The sequence below is a fragment of the Lolium perenne genome, chromosome 4, assembly GCF_019359855.2.
Source record: "Lolium perenne isolate Kyuss_39 chromosome 4, Kyuss_2.0, whole genome shotgun sequence".
Classification (NCBI taxonomy): domain Eukaryota; kingdom Viridiplantae; phylum Streptophyta; class Magnoliopsida; order Poales; family Poaceae; genus Lolium; species Lolium perenne.
In genome coordinates, this window is record NC_067247.2 from 355,474,113 (window position 1) to 355,490,859 (window position 16,747).

At 44.1% G+C, this 16,747-nt stretch overlaps 1 protein-coding gene across 1 annotated transcript; it reads right to left on the bottom strand.

Moving 5' to 3' along the window:
- Nucleotides 1–1,972: 1,972 nt before the first annotated feature.
- On the bottom strand, nt 1,973–10,856 carry LOC127296910 (uncharacterized). The gene is made up of 4 exons (XM_071819439.1): nt 10,412–10,856; nt 9,109–10,319; nt 2,458–2,488; nt 1,973–2,390 (listed from the first exon to the last, which is right to left on the bottom strand). Exons 2-4 carry the CDS (start codon nt 10,256–10,258, stop codon nt 2,192–2,194), a joined length of 1,380 nt encoding a protein of 459 aa, XP_071675540.1. The 5' UTR covers nt 10,259–10,319; nt 10,412–10,856; the 3' UTR covers nt 1,973–2,191.
- Between the last annotated feature and the right edge of the window lie 5,891 nt (nt 10,857–16,747).

Genomic DNA, 16,747 nt, shown 5'->3' on the forward strand with positions numbered 1-16,747 from the left:
TGGTCATTTAACCTAAATGCCATGAAATCTCGAACATGATAGCTCATATTGTGAAGGATTTTTTGTGATATCTGCAATTCTCCAAGTTTAATCTATTTCCTTGCAACTATGACACATAATATGACACCATGCGAAGGTTTCACATTGTTTGGATCGTTTTTGAATTTGTTATGCTCATTTCAAACTATATTCAAAATGGCGGGCATGAAGATCCTTTGCCTGGGGCGGAGTTTCACTAAAATTGCACTGGATCTCTGATGAAATAGCATGTTGTGAACCCAAAAAAAAAATTTGCAAAAAATCTGGAGCATTATATCCTGTACCTTTAGTTCAAATCTGGTCGGCCTCCTACCGATTCGGCAGGAATTTTTCTTTTTCATGAGGGGTAGACGGAAAGGTTCCAGATACATCGGTTGAGAAATTATCCATCTTAGGTGGTCTAGTATTTTTGAAAAATGTGTTGGTACCAATGTGATACTTTAATTTGGTGGTTGCTTCACAAAACACCTCATTTTCGGCACCTCGAAAATGGAAAATGGCTTTTTCGTACGATGAAAAGGAAAACTTCATCTTGCAACATCGTAAGACATCCCAAGGTGCACATGTGTGCACAATATGGGGACATTATCACAAACTATGATGCGATTCTATCAATGACATTGGTCATTTGACCTAAATGCCATGAAACCTCGAAGATGGAGGCTTCCAGGGCCTTGCGGGGAAATTTTGGAGGCGGAGCTTCCGAAGATGTCCTATGGCGTGTGCACCAACGACATCTTCGAGAAGCTCCGCCATGGGAAATTTTCCGACCCTTTCACCAATACTATTAGAGGAGATGGAGGCTTCCAGGGCCTTGCGGGGCAATTTTTCCGAGGTAGAACTTCCGAAGATGTCCTAGGGGGTGTGCAGCAATGACATATTTGAGAAGCTCTGCCACAGGCGATTTCCCAACCCTTTCACCAATACTGTTAGAGGAAATGGAGGCTTCCAGGGCCTTGCGGGGAAAACTTTCCGAGGCGGAGCTTCCGAAGATCTCCTAGGGCATGTGCACCAACGACATCTTCGAGAAGCTCCGCTAGGGAAGATTTCCCAACCCTTTCACCACTACTATTAGAGGACATGGAGGCTTTCAGGGCCTTGCGGGGAAAATTTTCCGAGGCGGAGCTTCCGAAGATGTCCTAGGACGTGTGCACCAACTACATCTTCGAGAAGCTCCACCACAGGAGACTTCCCAACCTTATTTATAGTTATAATTTATAGTTATTTATTAGTTATAGTTATAATTTTATTTGTTTTTAGGTATAGTTTTTATTCTTTGTTATAGTTATAATTTATAGTATTTTATTAGTTATAATTTAGAATTATTTAGTAGTTATAGTTATAATTTATAGTTATTTATTAGTTATAGTTATAATTTTATTGGGTTTTAGGTATAGCTTTTATTATTTGTTATAGTTATAATTTATAGTATTTTATTAGTTATAATTTAGAATTATTTATTAGTTATAGTTAGAATTTATAGTTTAAAAAGGCGGGAAACATTGAAAGTTCAAAAATTATTTGAAAATTTAACCTTTAGCACCAGTTCGTGGCTGGAACTGGTGCTAAAGGGTGCCCTTGGCGCCACCCAAAGGGCAGCCAAAAACACCCTTTAGCACCGGTTCCAACCACGAACCGGTGCTAAATGTATCATGCCTTAAGAGAGAATTGCCACTATACCACTAGTCAAAACCAAGTGTTCCAAAATACCACTAAAAAAACCAGCTTTGCCAAAATGCCACCACGGTCTAGCTTTTCATTCCAAAATACCACTAAGCACTAACTGGGACTAATAGCCACAAAAAAAGACCTACATGCCCTTACCTCTTTACACATTTCAACAATAATGACAACAACACTTCAGCACCATTTTGAACAACAATACAACAACATTCAGTAGGAGCATATCAGCATCAACATATCAATAACATCATTTCAGCCAACACTTTGACATCATTTTCATATAATTTCACGAGCATTTCAGCAGGACATAGAGTATATATCATAATTACAAGCCCAGCACATCACCAAAGGGATCAGACGCCCCACACATCACCAAAAGGATCACATGCTCCATACATCACCAAAAGGATCACTTGCCCCATACATCACCAAAAGGACACACTAGTAGTTCAACATACAGGTAAATTAACTAAACTTGTTTGAATGGGCTATTAGTAGTACTTTTGCTCCTCGTAGATGCACTAGGAGGTGAAGAAGCAATCGCAATGGCTGCTGCCCTCAACCTTGTCATCGGGCTTGAAGTTGCAATAACAGGTTGAGAAGATTGCTTAGTTGGCGTGCACGGAGGAGTAGAAGTAGTGGTTCCTGGAGGTTTGTTTGACTTTTGCCTACATGAAAACTACATATCAGCATGCAAGAGATGTTCTAAATAACAGGCTATGTATGCATAATTACCGTTTTGGAAGAGGAGTTGCATCTTGATCGGCATCGTGATACGTCTCCAACGTATCGATAATTTCTTGTGTTCCATGCCACATTATTGATGTTATCTACATGTTTTATGCACACTTTATGTCATATTCGTGCATTTTCTGGAACTAACCTATTAACAAGATGCCGAAGTGCCAGTTCCTGTTTTCTGCTGTTTTTGGTTTCAGAAATCCTAGTAACGAAATATTCTCGGAATCGGACGAAATCAACGCCCAGGTTCCTATTTTACCCGGAAGCATCCAGAACACACGAGAACCGCCAGAGAAGGGTGGCAGGGCCACCACACCACACCCCGGCGCGGCCTAGGGGGCGCCCCTAGGGTGTGGGCCCCCTTCGACCTTCTGCGCCGCCTCTCCGCCTATAAAAAGCCCCTGGATCGTAAAACCCTATCACGATTGACGAAACCCACGAAAACCTTCCAGAGCCGCCGCCATCGCGAAGCCAAGATCTGGGGGACAGGAGTCTCTGTTCCGGCACGCTGCCGGAACGGGGAAGTGCCCCCAGAAGGCTTCTCCATCGACACCGCTGCCATCTCCACCGCCATCTTCATCGCCGCTGCTGCTCCCATGAGGAGGGAGTAGTTCTCCATCGAGGCTCGGGGCTGTACCCGGTAGCTATGTGGTTCATCTCTCTTCCATGTACCTCAATACAATAATCTCATGAGCTGCTTTACATGATTGAGATTCATATGAGTTTTGTATCACTACTATCTATGTGCTACTCTAGCAAAGTTATTAAAGTAGTTCTATTCCTCCTGCACGTGTGTAAAGGTGACAGTGTGTGCACCGTGTTAGTACTTGGTTTGTGCTATGATCATGATCTCTTGTAGATTATGGAGTTAACTATTGCTATGATAATATTGATGTGATCTATTCCTCCTACATATGCATGAAGGTGACAGTGTGCATGCTATGTTAGTACTTGGTTTAGTCTTTTGATCTATCTTACACTATAAGGTTACTAAAACATGAACAGTATTGTGGAGCTTGTTAACTCCGGCATTGAGGGTTCGTGTAATCCTACGCAATGTGTTCATCATCCAACAAAAGTGTAGAGTATGCATTTATCTATTCTGTTATGTGATCAATATTGAGAGTGTCCACTAGTGAAAGTGTAATCCCTAGGCCTTGTTCCTAAATACTGCTGAGTTACTACTGCTTGTTTACTATTTTACTGTGTTACTACTGCTGCAATACCACCACCATCAACTACACACCATCAAGCTATTTTCTGGCACCGTTGCTACTGCTCATATATATTCATACCACCTGTATTTCACTATCTCTTCGCCGAACTAGTGCACCTATTTGGTGTGTTGGGGACACAAGAGACTTCTTGCTTTGTGGTTGCAGGGTTGCATGAGAGGGATATCTTTGACCTCTTCCTCCCTGAGTTCGATAAACCTTGGGTATCCACTTAAGGGAAAACTTGCTGCTGTTCTACAAACCTCTGCTCTTGGAGGCCCAACAACATCTACGGGAAAGGAGGGGAACGTAGGCATCAAGCACTTTTGGCGCCGTTGCCGGTGAGGAAAGGTAAAAGGCACTCATACTCCGGTTCCAGGTAAAGTACTTTTCTGGCGCCATTGTGTTTGTGCTCGAAGCTATTTCCTTTAGATCCTGCAATTGCATCTTTTTGTTTCTTGTTTACACTAGTAAGGCATAATGGAAAACATCTGTGAGCTTTTTATTCTATTTCCTGAGTCAAGACATGAATGGTTTAATGCGAAAATTAAAAAACCCATGGAACATGTTAGCATGAATACTTTGAACACCATTGTTGCTAATGATATGGAAAATTCTAAGCTTGGGGAAGCTGGCTTTGATGAGCATGATATTTTTAGTCCCCCAAGCATTGAGGAGAAAATTTTCTTTGATGATACTTTGCCTCCTATTTATGATGATTATAATGATATTGGTATTTTAGTGCCGCCTACTATGGAGAGTAATTTTTATGATGATAATACTATGCCTCCTACACTTGATGAGAATAATAATGATAGCTACTTTGTTGAATTTGCTCCTACTACAATTAATAAGAATAACTATGCCTATGTGGAGAGTAATAATTTTATGCATGAGACTCATGATAAGAATGCTTTATGTGATAGTTATATTGTTGAGTTTGCTAATGTTGCTACTGAAAGTTATTATGAGAGAGGAAAATATGGTTGTAGAAATTTTCATGTTACTAAAACACCTCTCTATGTGCTGAAATTTTTGAAGCTACACTTGTTTTATCTTCCTATGCTTGTTACTTTGCTCTTCATGAACTTGTTTATTTACAAGATTCCTTTGCATAGGAAGCATGTTAGACTTAAATATGTTTTGAATTTGCCTCTTGATGCTCTCTTTTGCTTCAAATACTATTTCTTATGAGAGCATCATTAAAACTGCTGAGCCCATCTTAATGGCTATAAAGAAAGAACTTCTTGGGAGATAACCCATGTGTTATTTTGCTACAGTATTTTGTTTTATATTTGTGTCTTGGAAGTTGTTTACTACTGTAGCAACCTCTCCTTATCTTAGTTTTGTGTTTTGTTGTGCCAAGTAAAGTCTTTGATAGTAAAGTAAGTACTAGATTTGGATTACTGCGCAGTTCCAGATTTCTTTGCTGTCACGAATCTGGGTCTACCTCCCTGTAGGTAGCTCAGAAAATTAAGCCAATTTACGTGCATGATCCTCAGATATGTACGCAACTTTCATTCAATTTGAGCATTTTCATTTGAGCAAGTCTGGTGCCATTTTAAAATTCGTCAATACGAACTGTTCTGTTTTGACAGATTCTGCCTTTTATTTCGCATTGCCTCTTTTGCTATGTTGGATGAATTTCTTTGATCCACTAATGTCCAGTAGCATTATGCAATGTCCAGAAGTATTAAGAATGATTGTGTCACCTCTGAACATGTGAGTTTTTGATTATGCACTAACCCTCTAATGAGTTTGTTTCGAGTTTGGTGTGAAGGAAGTTTTCAAGGGTCAAGAGAGGAGGATGATATACCATGATCAAGGAGAGTGAAAGCTCTAAGCTTGGGGATGCCCCGGTGGTTCACCCCTGCATATATCAAGAAGACTCAAGCGTCTAAGCTTGGGGATGCCCAAGGCATCCCCTTCTTCATCGACAACATTATCAGGTTCCTCCCCTGAAACTATATTTTTATTCCATCACATCTTATGTGCTTTTTCTTGGAGCGTCGGTTTGTTTTTGTTTTTTGTTTTGTTTGAATAAAATGGATCCTAGCATTCATTGTGTGGGAGAGAGACACGCTCCGCTGTAGCATATGGACAAGTATGTCCTTAGGCTTTACTCATAATATTCATGGCAAAGTTTCTTCTTCGTTAAATTGTTGTATGGTTGGAAACGGGAAATGTTGCATGTGGTAGTGTATAATAAAATACTTGTAGAACATTGAGCTTTGATAACTTGATTCTTTGCAAATGTTTTGAGATATTTAGATGGTAAGGCTTGCTGGATAAATGAGTTAAAATTAGTAGTGGATTGTTGTCTTTAAGCTTGTGCCGTACTACAAACTCTATTTAAATAGTTGAAGGCGTAGTTGGACTTGATAGCTTTCCATGTCTGAGAGTTCATCGTAATAACTAAGTTGTCTTTGAAGGTCGAGGGAGCTAGCGGGGTACTTGTGCCACCGTGAACGGCCCTCCTTGGAGTAAATTTTAATCATGCTCTTAATGATGAACCTGCTAGTTGTTTGCAATAAGCTTGTGAGTTCTTTTTGACTAATGTTAAGCTACGGTTTTTGGCACTTCCACCATCCAAATTTGCTAGCCTCTTGATGCTTGTGCATTGCCTTTTGCTCACATTGAGAATTGTGCATACTTCACGGTACATCCAAACCCGTGGGAGAACTTTCTCTTGTTCTCCTACACATAAGCCCATACATCTCCTCAAAACAACCACCATACCTACCTACCACAAAGATTTCCATAGCTGTTCCGAGATATATTGCCATGCAACATCCATTTTTACATTACATGCCATGTTGTCATTTATTATTTATATATTGCTTTGCATGATCATATCTGGTGATGTGTGGTTTACCCATGTTACGCTAGATCATTGCACATCTGCTACACTGGCAGAGGCATACGATTTCATACATCATGTTTCATTCATTATGAGTTATTTGTACCAAAAAGTGTGTTGTCATATTAGGATGTTGCCCTAAAAATGGAAAGAGCCGTGGAGGCCATCAAAAAGAAAAGAAAAAGAGAAGAAAGAAAAAAAGAAAAAAAAAGAAAAAAAGAGAATAAAGAAAAAGGGGGCGACATTACTATCTTTTATCCACACTTGTGCTCATGTTTTAGCACCAAAGCATTATTCATAGTCATCATTTGTGCTCATGTTCAGCACCTACATTCATATGAGAGAGTTTTCATGTTTTACTAGTATAACTATGTGGGGAATTTACACTATAGAACTTGGGTTGTATATTCCAATGATGAGCCTCCTCAAAAGTGCTCTAGGTCTTCGTGAGCAACCAAGTTGGATGCACCCCCACTAGTTCCATTGGAGAGCTTTCATACACATATAGCTCTATGTGCATCCGTTGCATGGCAATCACTACTCCTTGCATAGCTTCGATCATAAGGTTTCCTCTTGTCTAATGGTCATTTACAGCTTTGCAAGCCTTTCTTCCATTTGGCCTTCCAAACCCCCATTAACGTTCTTTATGCCATAACATCCTGGTGCTAATACCAAATGCTTGCGCTCACCGGTTGAGTAGACTTCAAACAGCTTGATTCATGATGTTCATGTTTATGTTTACTTGATTGAATCCTTCTTATGTTGTGAAAATTTACTTGATGCTTGGAATGAAGGATAGAACTTCTATGCTGAATACTTAATACATCTTTAATGAACTTTGTACGGTTGCATGTCTTTAAAGCAATAGTTCATGAAAACTTTTAGCTTGTCTAACTCTTGCATTATCATCTCTTATGTCAATATAGATACTTGCTTTGAATGATTTGATCTCAGCTCATATGCTTTACAAATAGTATGATCAAGGTTATGATGGCATGTCACTCCAGAAATTATCTTTGTTATCGTTTTACCGCTCGGACGAGCGTAACTAAGCTTGGGGATGCCGATGATACGTCTCCAACGTATCGATAATTTCTTGTGTTCCATGCCACATTATTGATGTTATCTACATGTTTTATGCACACTTTATGTCATATTCGTGCATTTTCTCGGAACTAACCTATTAACAAGATGCCGAAGTGCCAGTTCTGTTTTCTGCTGTTTTTGGTTTCGAAATCCTAGTAACGAAATATTCTCGAATCGGACGAAATCAACGCCTGTGTTCCTATTTTACCGGAAGCATCCGAACACACGAGAACCGCCAGAGAAGGGTGGCAGTGGCCACCACACCACACCCCGGCGCGGCCTAGGGGGGCGCGCCCTAGGGTGTGGGCCCCCCTTCGACCTTCTGCGCCGCCTCTCCGCCTATAAAAAGCCCCCGGATCGAAAACCCTATCACGATTGACGAAACCCACGAAAACCTTCCCGGAGCCGCCGCCATCGCGAAGCCAAGATACGGGGACAGGAGTCTCTGTTCCCGGCACGCCGCCGAACGGGGAAGTGCCCCTAAGGCTTCTCCATCGACACCGCCGCCATCTCCACCGCCATCTTCATCGCCGCATTCTTTGCTCCCATGAGGAGGGAGTAGTTCTCCATCGAGGCTCGGGGCTGTACCCGGTAGCTATGTGGTTCATCTCTCTTCCATGTACCTCAATACAATAATCTCATGAGCTGCTTTACATGATTGAGATTCATATGAGTTTTGTATCACTACTATCTATGTGCTACTCTAGCAAAGTTATTAAAGTAGTTCTATTCCTCCTGCACGTGTGTAAAGGTGACAGTGTGTGCACCGTGTTAGTACTTGGTTTGTGCTATGATCATGATCTCTTGTAGATTATGGAGTTAACTATTGCTATGATAATATTGATGTGATCTATTCCTCCTACATATGCATGAAGGTGACAGTGTGCATGCTATGTTAGTACTTGGTTTAGTCTTTTGATCTATCTTACACTATAAGGTTACTAAAACATGAACAGTATTGTGGAGCTTGTTAACTCCGGCATTGAGGGTTCGTGTAATCCTACGCAATGTGTTCATCATCCAACAAAAGTGTAGAGTATGCATTTATCTATTCTGTTATGTGATCAATGTTGAGAGTGTCCACTAGTGAAAGTGTAATCCCTAGGCCTTGTTCCTAAATACTGCTGAGTTACTACTGCTTGTTTACTATTTTACTGTGTTACTACTGCTGCAATACCACCACCATCAACTACACACCATCAAGCTATTTTCTGGCACCGTTGCTACTGCTCATATATATTCATACCACCTGTATTTCACTATCTCTTCGCCGAACTAGTGCACCTATTTGGTGTGTTGGGGACACAAGAGACTTCTTGCTTTGTGGTTGCAGGGTTGCATGAGAGGGATATCTTTGACCTCTTCCTCCCTGAGTTCGATAAACCTTGGGTATCCACTTAAGGGAAAACTTGCTGCTGTTCTACAAACCTCTGCTCTTGGAGGCCCAACACTGTCTACAGGAAAGGAGGGGGAACGTAGACATCACATCGCTATCTTTTTCTGGTTCTTTGCATGTTTTCTTAAGATGGCCAGTTGCTCCACATCTTTTGCATACATGTTTCCTACCAGTTCCACCCACCCAACTGTTCTTGTATCTCCTAGTTCTTGGACGTCCTGCACTCCTTGAGAGCTTGGGAGGAATCATTTCAAAGTCTGGTTGCACCTTAGGCCATTGGGATTGGCCCCTAATTGGCATGAGAATTGGCTCATATGCAGTTTGGAACTTCGCCACCGAGAAGCAATCATCGACATACTGATCTACTTTCTCTCCTTTGGAGAATATGAAATGGAGAGCATGTGTGCAAGGCTTACCACCAATCTGCCAGCGCCTACAAGAGCATTCTCTTTTTCCCAAGTCAACCGTGTGCCTCCAACCATTTCCCGATATCTCGGCTATGGTTGGTGTTGCCCTTACTTCACCATAACGCAAACCCTTGCTTTTTTGATTCAATTCCTTTATCACACTAGGCAGTATGGTACCTTGCAGCTTATCCGCAAGCTCTCTTCTTTTTCCTCTCATTAGCATCACCATTTCCCTGTATGTGTCTAGAAGCTCCACAATTGCAAGTTGTTTCTTCTCTCTGATCCAATTATTGAACACTTCTGCTAAGTTATTACTAACATACTCGACTTTCGCTATTGGTGAAAACTTGCTTCTAGTCCACACACGATCATGATGCTGCCTTAAGTAGGCTATTGCTTCAGGGCTGGCAGCTTCAATCGCCGCAATGAAGGACTCATGCTTCTCAACTTCATATGTCCATGCAGCTGGCCACATGTTATCGAGTATGTCACCTTTGAACTTCTTCTTAAAGTTAAGCATGAGATGCATCATGCATTCTCTATGCTCACAGTTTGGGTACACTGCATTGATGGCATTTTCCAGTCCTTTGCATGCGTCTGTATGGATTGCGAGCCCTTTTCGATCACCAATACATAGTTTAAGTTGTTGCATGAACCACACCCAGTTTTCAGTATTTTCTTTCTCGAAGATCCCAATTGCCACAGGAAACATCCAACTATGTCCATCAACACCAATAGCTGCAGCCAACTGTCCCGTGTATTTCCCGGTAAGAAAGGTTGAATCGACCCCCAAAATCCCATGTTTTTCCTCTCCGATACACTCTTTTGCCATCTACAAACGTCAAGTACGACTGTACATCTATTTCTACTCGAAAGGTGTCCATCGATCAACGCTGAAATACACAAACGCCAGCAAACAAATGCTAAATTGGCTGTACAGGAAGAAATACACTACTACTAATGGTAAACGTGTGAAGAAGCATACCCCACAGGCCACAACAGTGCAGCGTCGAGGAGAATAGAAGCTCGGGCTAGACGTGGCAGAGGGCGCCTCTCCAGGCGTTGCCGTGCCGGTCTCCTCGTCCGGTCCCTCGTCGGGCCTTGGGAGGAGCAGGGCAGCAGTGGGGCGACGTGAGTGGAGGTCGAGCAGGACAGCTGAGAGGTGCGGCACGCGGCGGAGCAAGGATTTAGAGGGGAGAGAGCAGCAGCCTGCGCCGGCGCTGGGATGCGGCGGCCGGGCGCGCCGCCATGGTTCGTCGTGTGCGTGCGCTGTGGGGAATTTGGTTGGAGATGCCGGTCTCTCCAGATCTTTTGGCTAGGTCTAGATGAGGGCAGTTTTGTCCTTTTAAATAAACTGGCAAGCCCAACTCAGATTTACTAACGTGAAAGCTGTGCAAACTAACGGCAGTGGTATCCTGGCATCGAAAACATAAGCGGCGATGGCATCTTGGCAAAGCTGGTTTTTTTTGTGGTATTTTGGAACACCCGGTTTTGACTAATGGTATAGTGGCAATTCTCTCATGCCTTAAATAGCAGCGCGCCCTCCTCGTCTTCCCGAGATCACCATTCCCCGGAACCGCTAAGGACTCGCGCGAGGAGAGAATTGACGCCGGCATGCTGCCCGAGTTTTGAGCGACGCTGCCGTCCGCGCCACTACCGCCGTCCGCGCTGCGCCCGGCCGCACCTCCGCCTCGACCGCAACCGCTTGGCCACCGCGCCCGGCCGCACCTCCACCTCGATGTCTCAGTCGCGCCCGCCACCGTCGTCCGCCGTCGCGCTCCTCTCCACCGGCCCGGTGGCAAGGTGAGGTGCAATTTTTTTCTTTAAATTTTTTTCATATTTTTGTTTCGATGTTGCAAATATACCTTAATTTAGGGTTAGGGTTAGGGTTAGGTTATATAAATTTTAGGTTTAGGGTTATATAAAAATTAGGTTAGGAATATATAAATTTTAGGATTAGGGTTATATAAATTTTAGGAATACATATATGTTGTATAGATTAATTAGTTTATTTGGAATGTATAAATGTTAGGGTTATTTGGAATATATATGTTATAATTTTATAGTTAGTTATTTGGAATATATATATGTTAGGGTTATTTGGAATATATGTATGTTAGGTTATTTGGAATATATATATATATATATATATGTTAGTTAGTTATTTTGAATATATATGTTAGTTTGTTTGGAATACATATGATAGTTTTGATGGGTTCATTGCATAGAAAACAAAAAAATTCTACCGTGAATAAGAACAAAACCAAGATCCAATCTAGGAAAAGCCAAGATCGATCTAATCTATGAAGATCGAAGCAACGAGAAAGAAGAGAGACTAACCCTCGAAGATCCAAAGCCTAAACGTGATCATATCTCGTGGTTGATGTAGACGATCGTTCCGGTGCTGCAATCCGGCAGCACTTCCGTACTCGGTCGCACATACGGTTTCAATGAAGTCTTTTCTCTCCCCGTTCTAGCGGGCAGCGCAGGTGTGGTAGATCTCCTCGGAATCCCAGCAGCACGAAGGGGTGGTGGTGGTGGTGGAGGAGAATATGATGCAGGGCTTCGCCAAGCCGGTGCAGAATTATGGTGGAGGAGAGAGGGGCGGCTAGGGTTGAGGGATGAGGGAGGGCTGCGCCCCTTCCCCCTCCCCTCTTTATATAGGGGGTATGGTCGGTTGGGATGGCCCTCGCACGCCCAAACCCATCTAGGGCCGGCGCAAGGCCAGAGGGAGACTTTCCTTCCCCCCAAGCCTTCCCCCTTTAGGGTTTCCCCAAACCCTAGGGTTGGCCGGCCTGGGCCTTGAGGGGCAGGTGCACCTGGCCCATTAGGGCTGGGCTGCATCCCATCGGCTCACGTTGGCCCTCCTGGGGTCGTGGGCTCACTGGTGGACCCCCAGAACCTTCTAGAACCTTCTCAGCCTTCCACCCGAAAAATCCCGAACTTTTCCGAAACCCAGAAATCAACTTCCCTTGTATAAATCTTATTCTACGGACCTTTTCGGACCTCCTCGTGTTGTCCTGGATCCCATCCGAGACTCCAAAAACACTCGGTCTCCATTTCATATTCCATATCTACTATACAACATCGAACCTTAAGTGCGTCACCCTACGGTTCGTGAACTATGCGGACATGATCGAGACTCCTCTCTAATCAATAACCAATAGCGGGACCTGGAGATCCATAATGGCTCCCACATGTTCAGCGATAACTTAGTGATCGATTGAACCATTAACATATGATATCGATTCCCTTTGTCGCGCGATACTTTACTTGTCCGAGGTTTGATCATTGGTATCTCCATACCTAGTTCAACCTCGTTACCGACAAGTACTCTTTACTCATACTATGGTATGTCATCTCTTCTGACCTTGTCACATGATTGCAAGCTAATTAGATGACATTCCACTAAGAGGTCCCAGAGTATATCTATCCATCATTAGGATGTACAAATCCCACTCTTGATCCATATGCCTCAACTCATACTTTATGAATACTTAATCCCATCTTTATAACCACCCATTTACGCAGTGGAATTTGATGTAATCAAAGAACCCATCCGGTGTAAGTGATTTACATGATCTCATGGTTGAAGGATTAGGTTACTATGTATCGAAAGCTTATAGCAAGACGAACTAAATGACTTGATCTTATGCTACGCTTATTATGGGTGTGTGTCCATTATGTCATTCTCCTAATGACATAACCTTGTTATTAACAACATCCAATGTTCATGATCAGGAAACCATGATCATCTATTAATCAACAAGATAGTTCAACATGAGGCTTACTAGGGACTCTTTATGTTTACATAACACCCAAGTATTAATGTTTCCGGTTAATACAATTATAGCATGGAATGCAAACATTTATCATAAACATAACGATATAATAATAACCACTTTATTATTGCCTCTTGGGCATATATCCAACAAGTTTATTTGGAATATATATGTTATTTATTTTGAATATATATGTTAGTTTTATTTATGTCATAGTTTTCATAGTTACGATGCTGATACCACACCCGCGTCGAGATGGACTGGAACGTGGCACCATCACGGAGCAGATGACTGGCGATGTCCAGGGCTGGGCTCCACTAGGCTGGCACTGGGAGGTGTTACCTTCCGGGGTGCATAGATTGGTGAGGAATCTGGGTCCCGTCATCGACCTGGATCTTCTTTGGTGGCGGTCGCGTGGGCCACGATCGGTGCGGAGGGAGCCGGCCCCCAAGGAGGTTGTACAGAAGCGTATCAGAGAGGAGGACAAGCATGTCCACCGTTACATGTATGTGTTGGACACCATTTATATGGGAAGATGGGCGGTTATGCAGGGATCTCATATCAGCTATGATCCGGTTGTTGTTCCGTATCTTCAGATGACCACCAGGAGGGGCTCAACACCAGGTCGACGTTGAGAGGAGTACTCTTGTTGTAGCGATGTACTAGGGTTAAATAAAAAATGGACCCGAGCTATATGTGTGACTCCAATCTTTGATCATGTATCACTACTAGGGAAAGGCTTACCGCCGGCGTCCTGTAATGGCTTACCGCCGGCGCCTTCGCATTCGCCGGCGATCACCTCGCCGGTGGTAATGCCTTATTGCCGGCGCCTTCCAATTCGCCGGTGGTAAGTCGCCGTTACCGCCGGCGTTTTGCCCAATTCGCCAGGGGTAAGCGTTTCCGCCGGCGCCTTCCCATCTCGCCGGGGCTTGGATGTTACCGCCGGCGCTCCCCATTTCGCCAGCGATAATACTAACAGGAGCATCAGGTCCTTACCGCCGGCGCTTCCCATTTCGCCTGCGGTAATATTAATAGGACCATCAGGTCGTTACCGCCGGCGCCTTCCCATTTCGCCAGCAGTAATATGAACATGAGCAAAAAATAAAACTCGAATTAGACAATATGTACACCAGAATTCATAGCATATACACAGAATATACAGGCAAGTATAAGAATGACAGCAAGATATACATCATTAGCAAGATACACATCATTGGCAATACACATCATTAGAAAGTCCCGAAATGTCGATAACATGCATGCATCAATAACACAAGTGTCGACCATATGGTTCAACCATCACGACTCGAAGTAGCACATGTTACACAAATACATATAAGTCCAGTGTCGATGGCCTAGCTAAACAACAATGACATAATAAACAAGAGAGACGGTGGCGACAAGCATCATCACGATGAAAGGGGTCCTCCACATCTCCCTCCTCTGTCCCGCTCGAAAGTTGGCGTATCGAGTTTCCGCCTCCTCCAAAGTGGTGTACCCCTTGTAGCTGTTGCCGCTGAAACGGTGGACCTGCCTCCTACAGTCTTCCCAGTCCTCGTAGACTCCAGGAACCCTGCCGTGGTAGACGACATAGTACGTCATCTATGCAAACACATAAAAAAGAAATGAAAGTTGTTAGTACATTAGTAGAGAGAGATATAACATAGAGTAGTGCAAAGAAAAAGCATGAAAATTACTTAAGTAATTTTATGACTAACATTTGCAAAGGACAAAAGTGTTTGAGTCAAGTCGGCTTCGGCGGGAAGGGACGGATGCCCTCAAGCGTGTTGAATGTTCTGTCGTCATATCCATCTTCTAATCGGCCTTCTATCTCGGCCTTAGAAAGTGCGGGACCATAGTGGAACAAGCCACCATTATCGCAGACATCCCTCCAGAGTATTGTGCAAATGGTCCGCTGGATGGCACGGAACTCGGCTCTCACGTTTTCATCGGTGGTGTCTGCCATGTTCACGAACATCCGCTGAAGACTGGATGGCAACAAGAGATCGTTCTGAGACCTTACAATCGACCTCATCTGTAGGATGGCAAACCAGGCCTCCATCCCATTGTCATGCGCCGATTGCTTGAGGCAGGGGAACTTGGTTATGTGGTTGCACACATAACAACCTTTCACTTTCTTCTCATGCCTGATTTTGTCGATGCCAACCTCGGCTATGAAGCCGCTGAGGGCTTTATCAAGTGTAGACTTAAGGTCGGTGAAGTCCTTGTCCGGATCAAGCCCGGAGTCGAGGTAACTGACATGTGAATGATACGGGTGAAAGAGGAGGAGGGTGCAGTACTTGAATCTGCGCAAAATGGAAATAAACCATCATACTCGATCAACTATGAAGGAAATTCATGAATGAATGTAATAGAGGGTACTCTAGTAACCAAATACTTACTCGCGGAAATATGGTATGGCAAAGCATTTCTTATCCTTGTTTAACACCAAGAAATCCTTGATGTACTTCGCCAGAAACGCTTGTTCGTTCTGGACGACAGTTGGAGTCATGTAGAAGGGGTCCATGATAGCGATGTCCGCTGTGTTCTCCATGGCGATATCGTGCGCCATGCTGAGCGATAGGAGGCGGACCAAGTTTCGGTTGAGCTGTTGCATGTTCAATAGCCTGAAGATGTCTTCATATCGAATGAACATCAAGTCCGCAGGGTATGTGGTGATAAAGCCAAAGCCACTGGGCACCTTGGCCGTCAAAACCGGGTACGAGGGATTTCTATCTCGAAGAAGTAGTTCCTCCTTCATTAGAACAGCATCATGCAAGCTCCTCATATCGGGCGTCACTGTTTGGACAATGTGTGCCGGCAGCATAGGCTGGCCTAGGTGATGCATCTTCCTCCACGGGGTCGGCAACTTGTCATTAACCACTTTCTTGCTTGCGGCAACATCTCCGGACTTCTTCCGCTTCCTGGCCTTCTTCTTACTGCAACTGGGAGTGGCGTTTTGTTTCATACCCTCCGTGGTCGCACCAAGGAGTGTCCTCGGGGTAAGCCCAACTCGGGGTGGAGCGGTGAAGGCGGTAGGGTCTTCCTGCTCGGGAGTTTCTTGTGAAAGGAACAACTTCTTCTTTAGCGTACGATCGGCGAGTGCCTTGTAAGGAGAAACCCCGTCGCCCTCCATCTCAGCGATGAACGTATCGATTGGAGCTTGATCGATGTCCAACGCGTTGCCGTGCTGACTCTCGGGCTGACTGTCGGGCTGGCTATCGGGCCCAAAAGGACCACCAGCCGGTGGAGGACTCGGGGCAGCCGTCGCATCCTGAGGAGTGACCATGCCATAGCTTGCCTCCGAACCTGAGGCGGCGGTGTTCAGCCGAATTAGGGCTTTCGGCCATAGAAGGATGTGATTCTTGAGGTCCCCGAGAGTGAGCGGGGTTTCCGTTTCCGGGGGTTGATAAGGAGGATGGAGGTCTTGGCATCCCGGTAACGACCGGTTCACGCGAACCCGGCTCACGCTATCATCCATCCTGACGCAGTGGAAAATCCACTGTGTTGGCAGGATGACACTGCCGCTCGCTACAGCC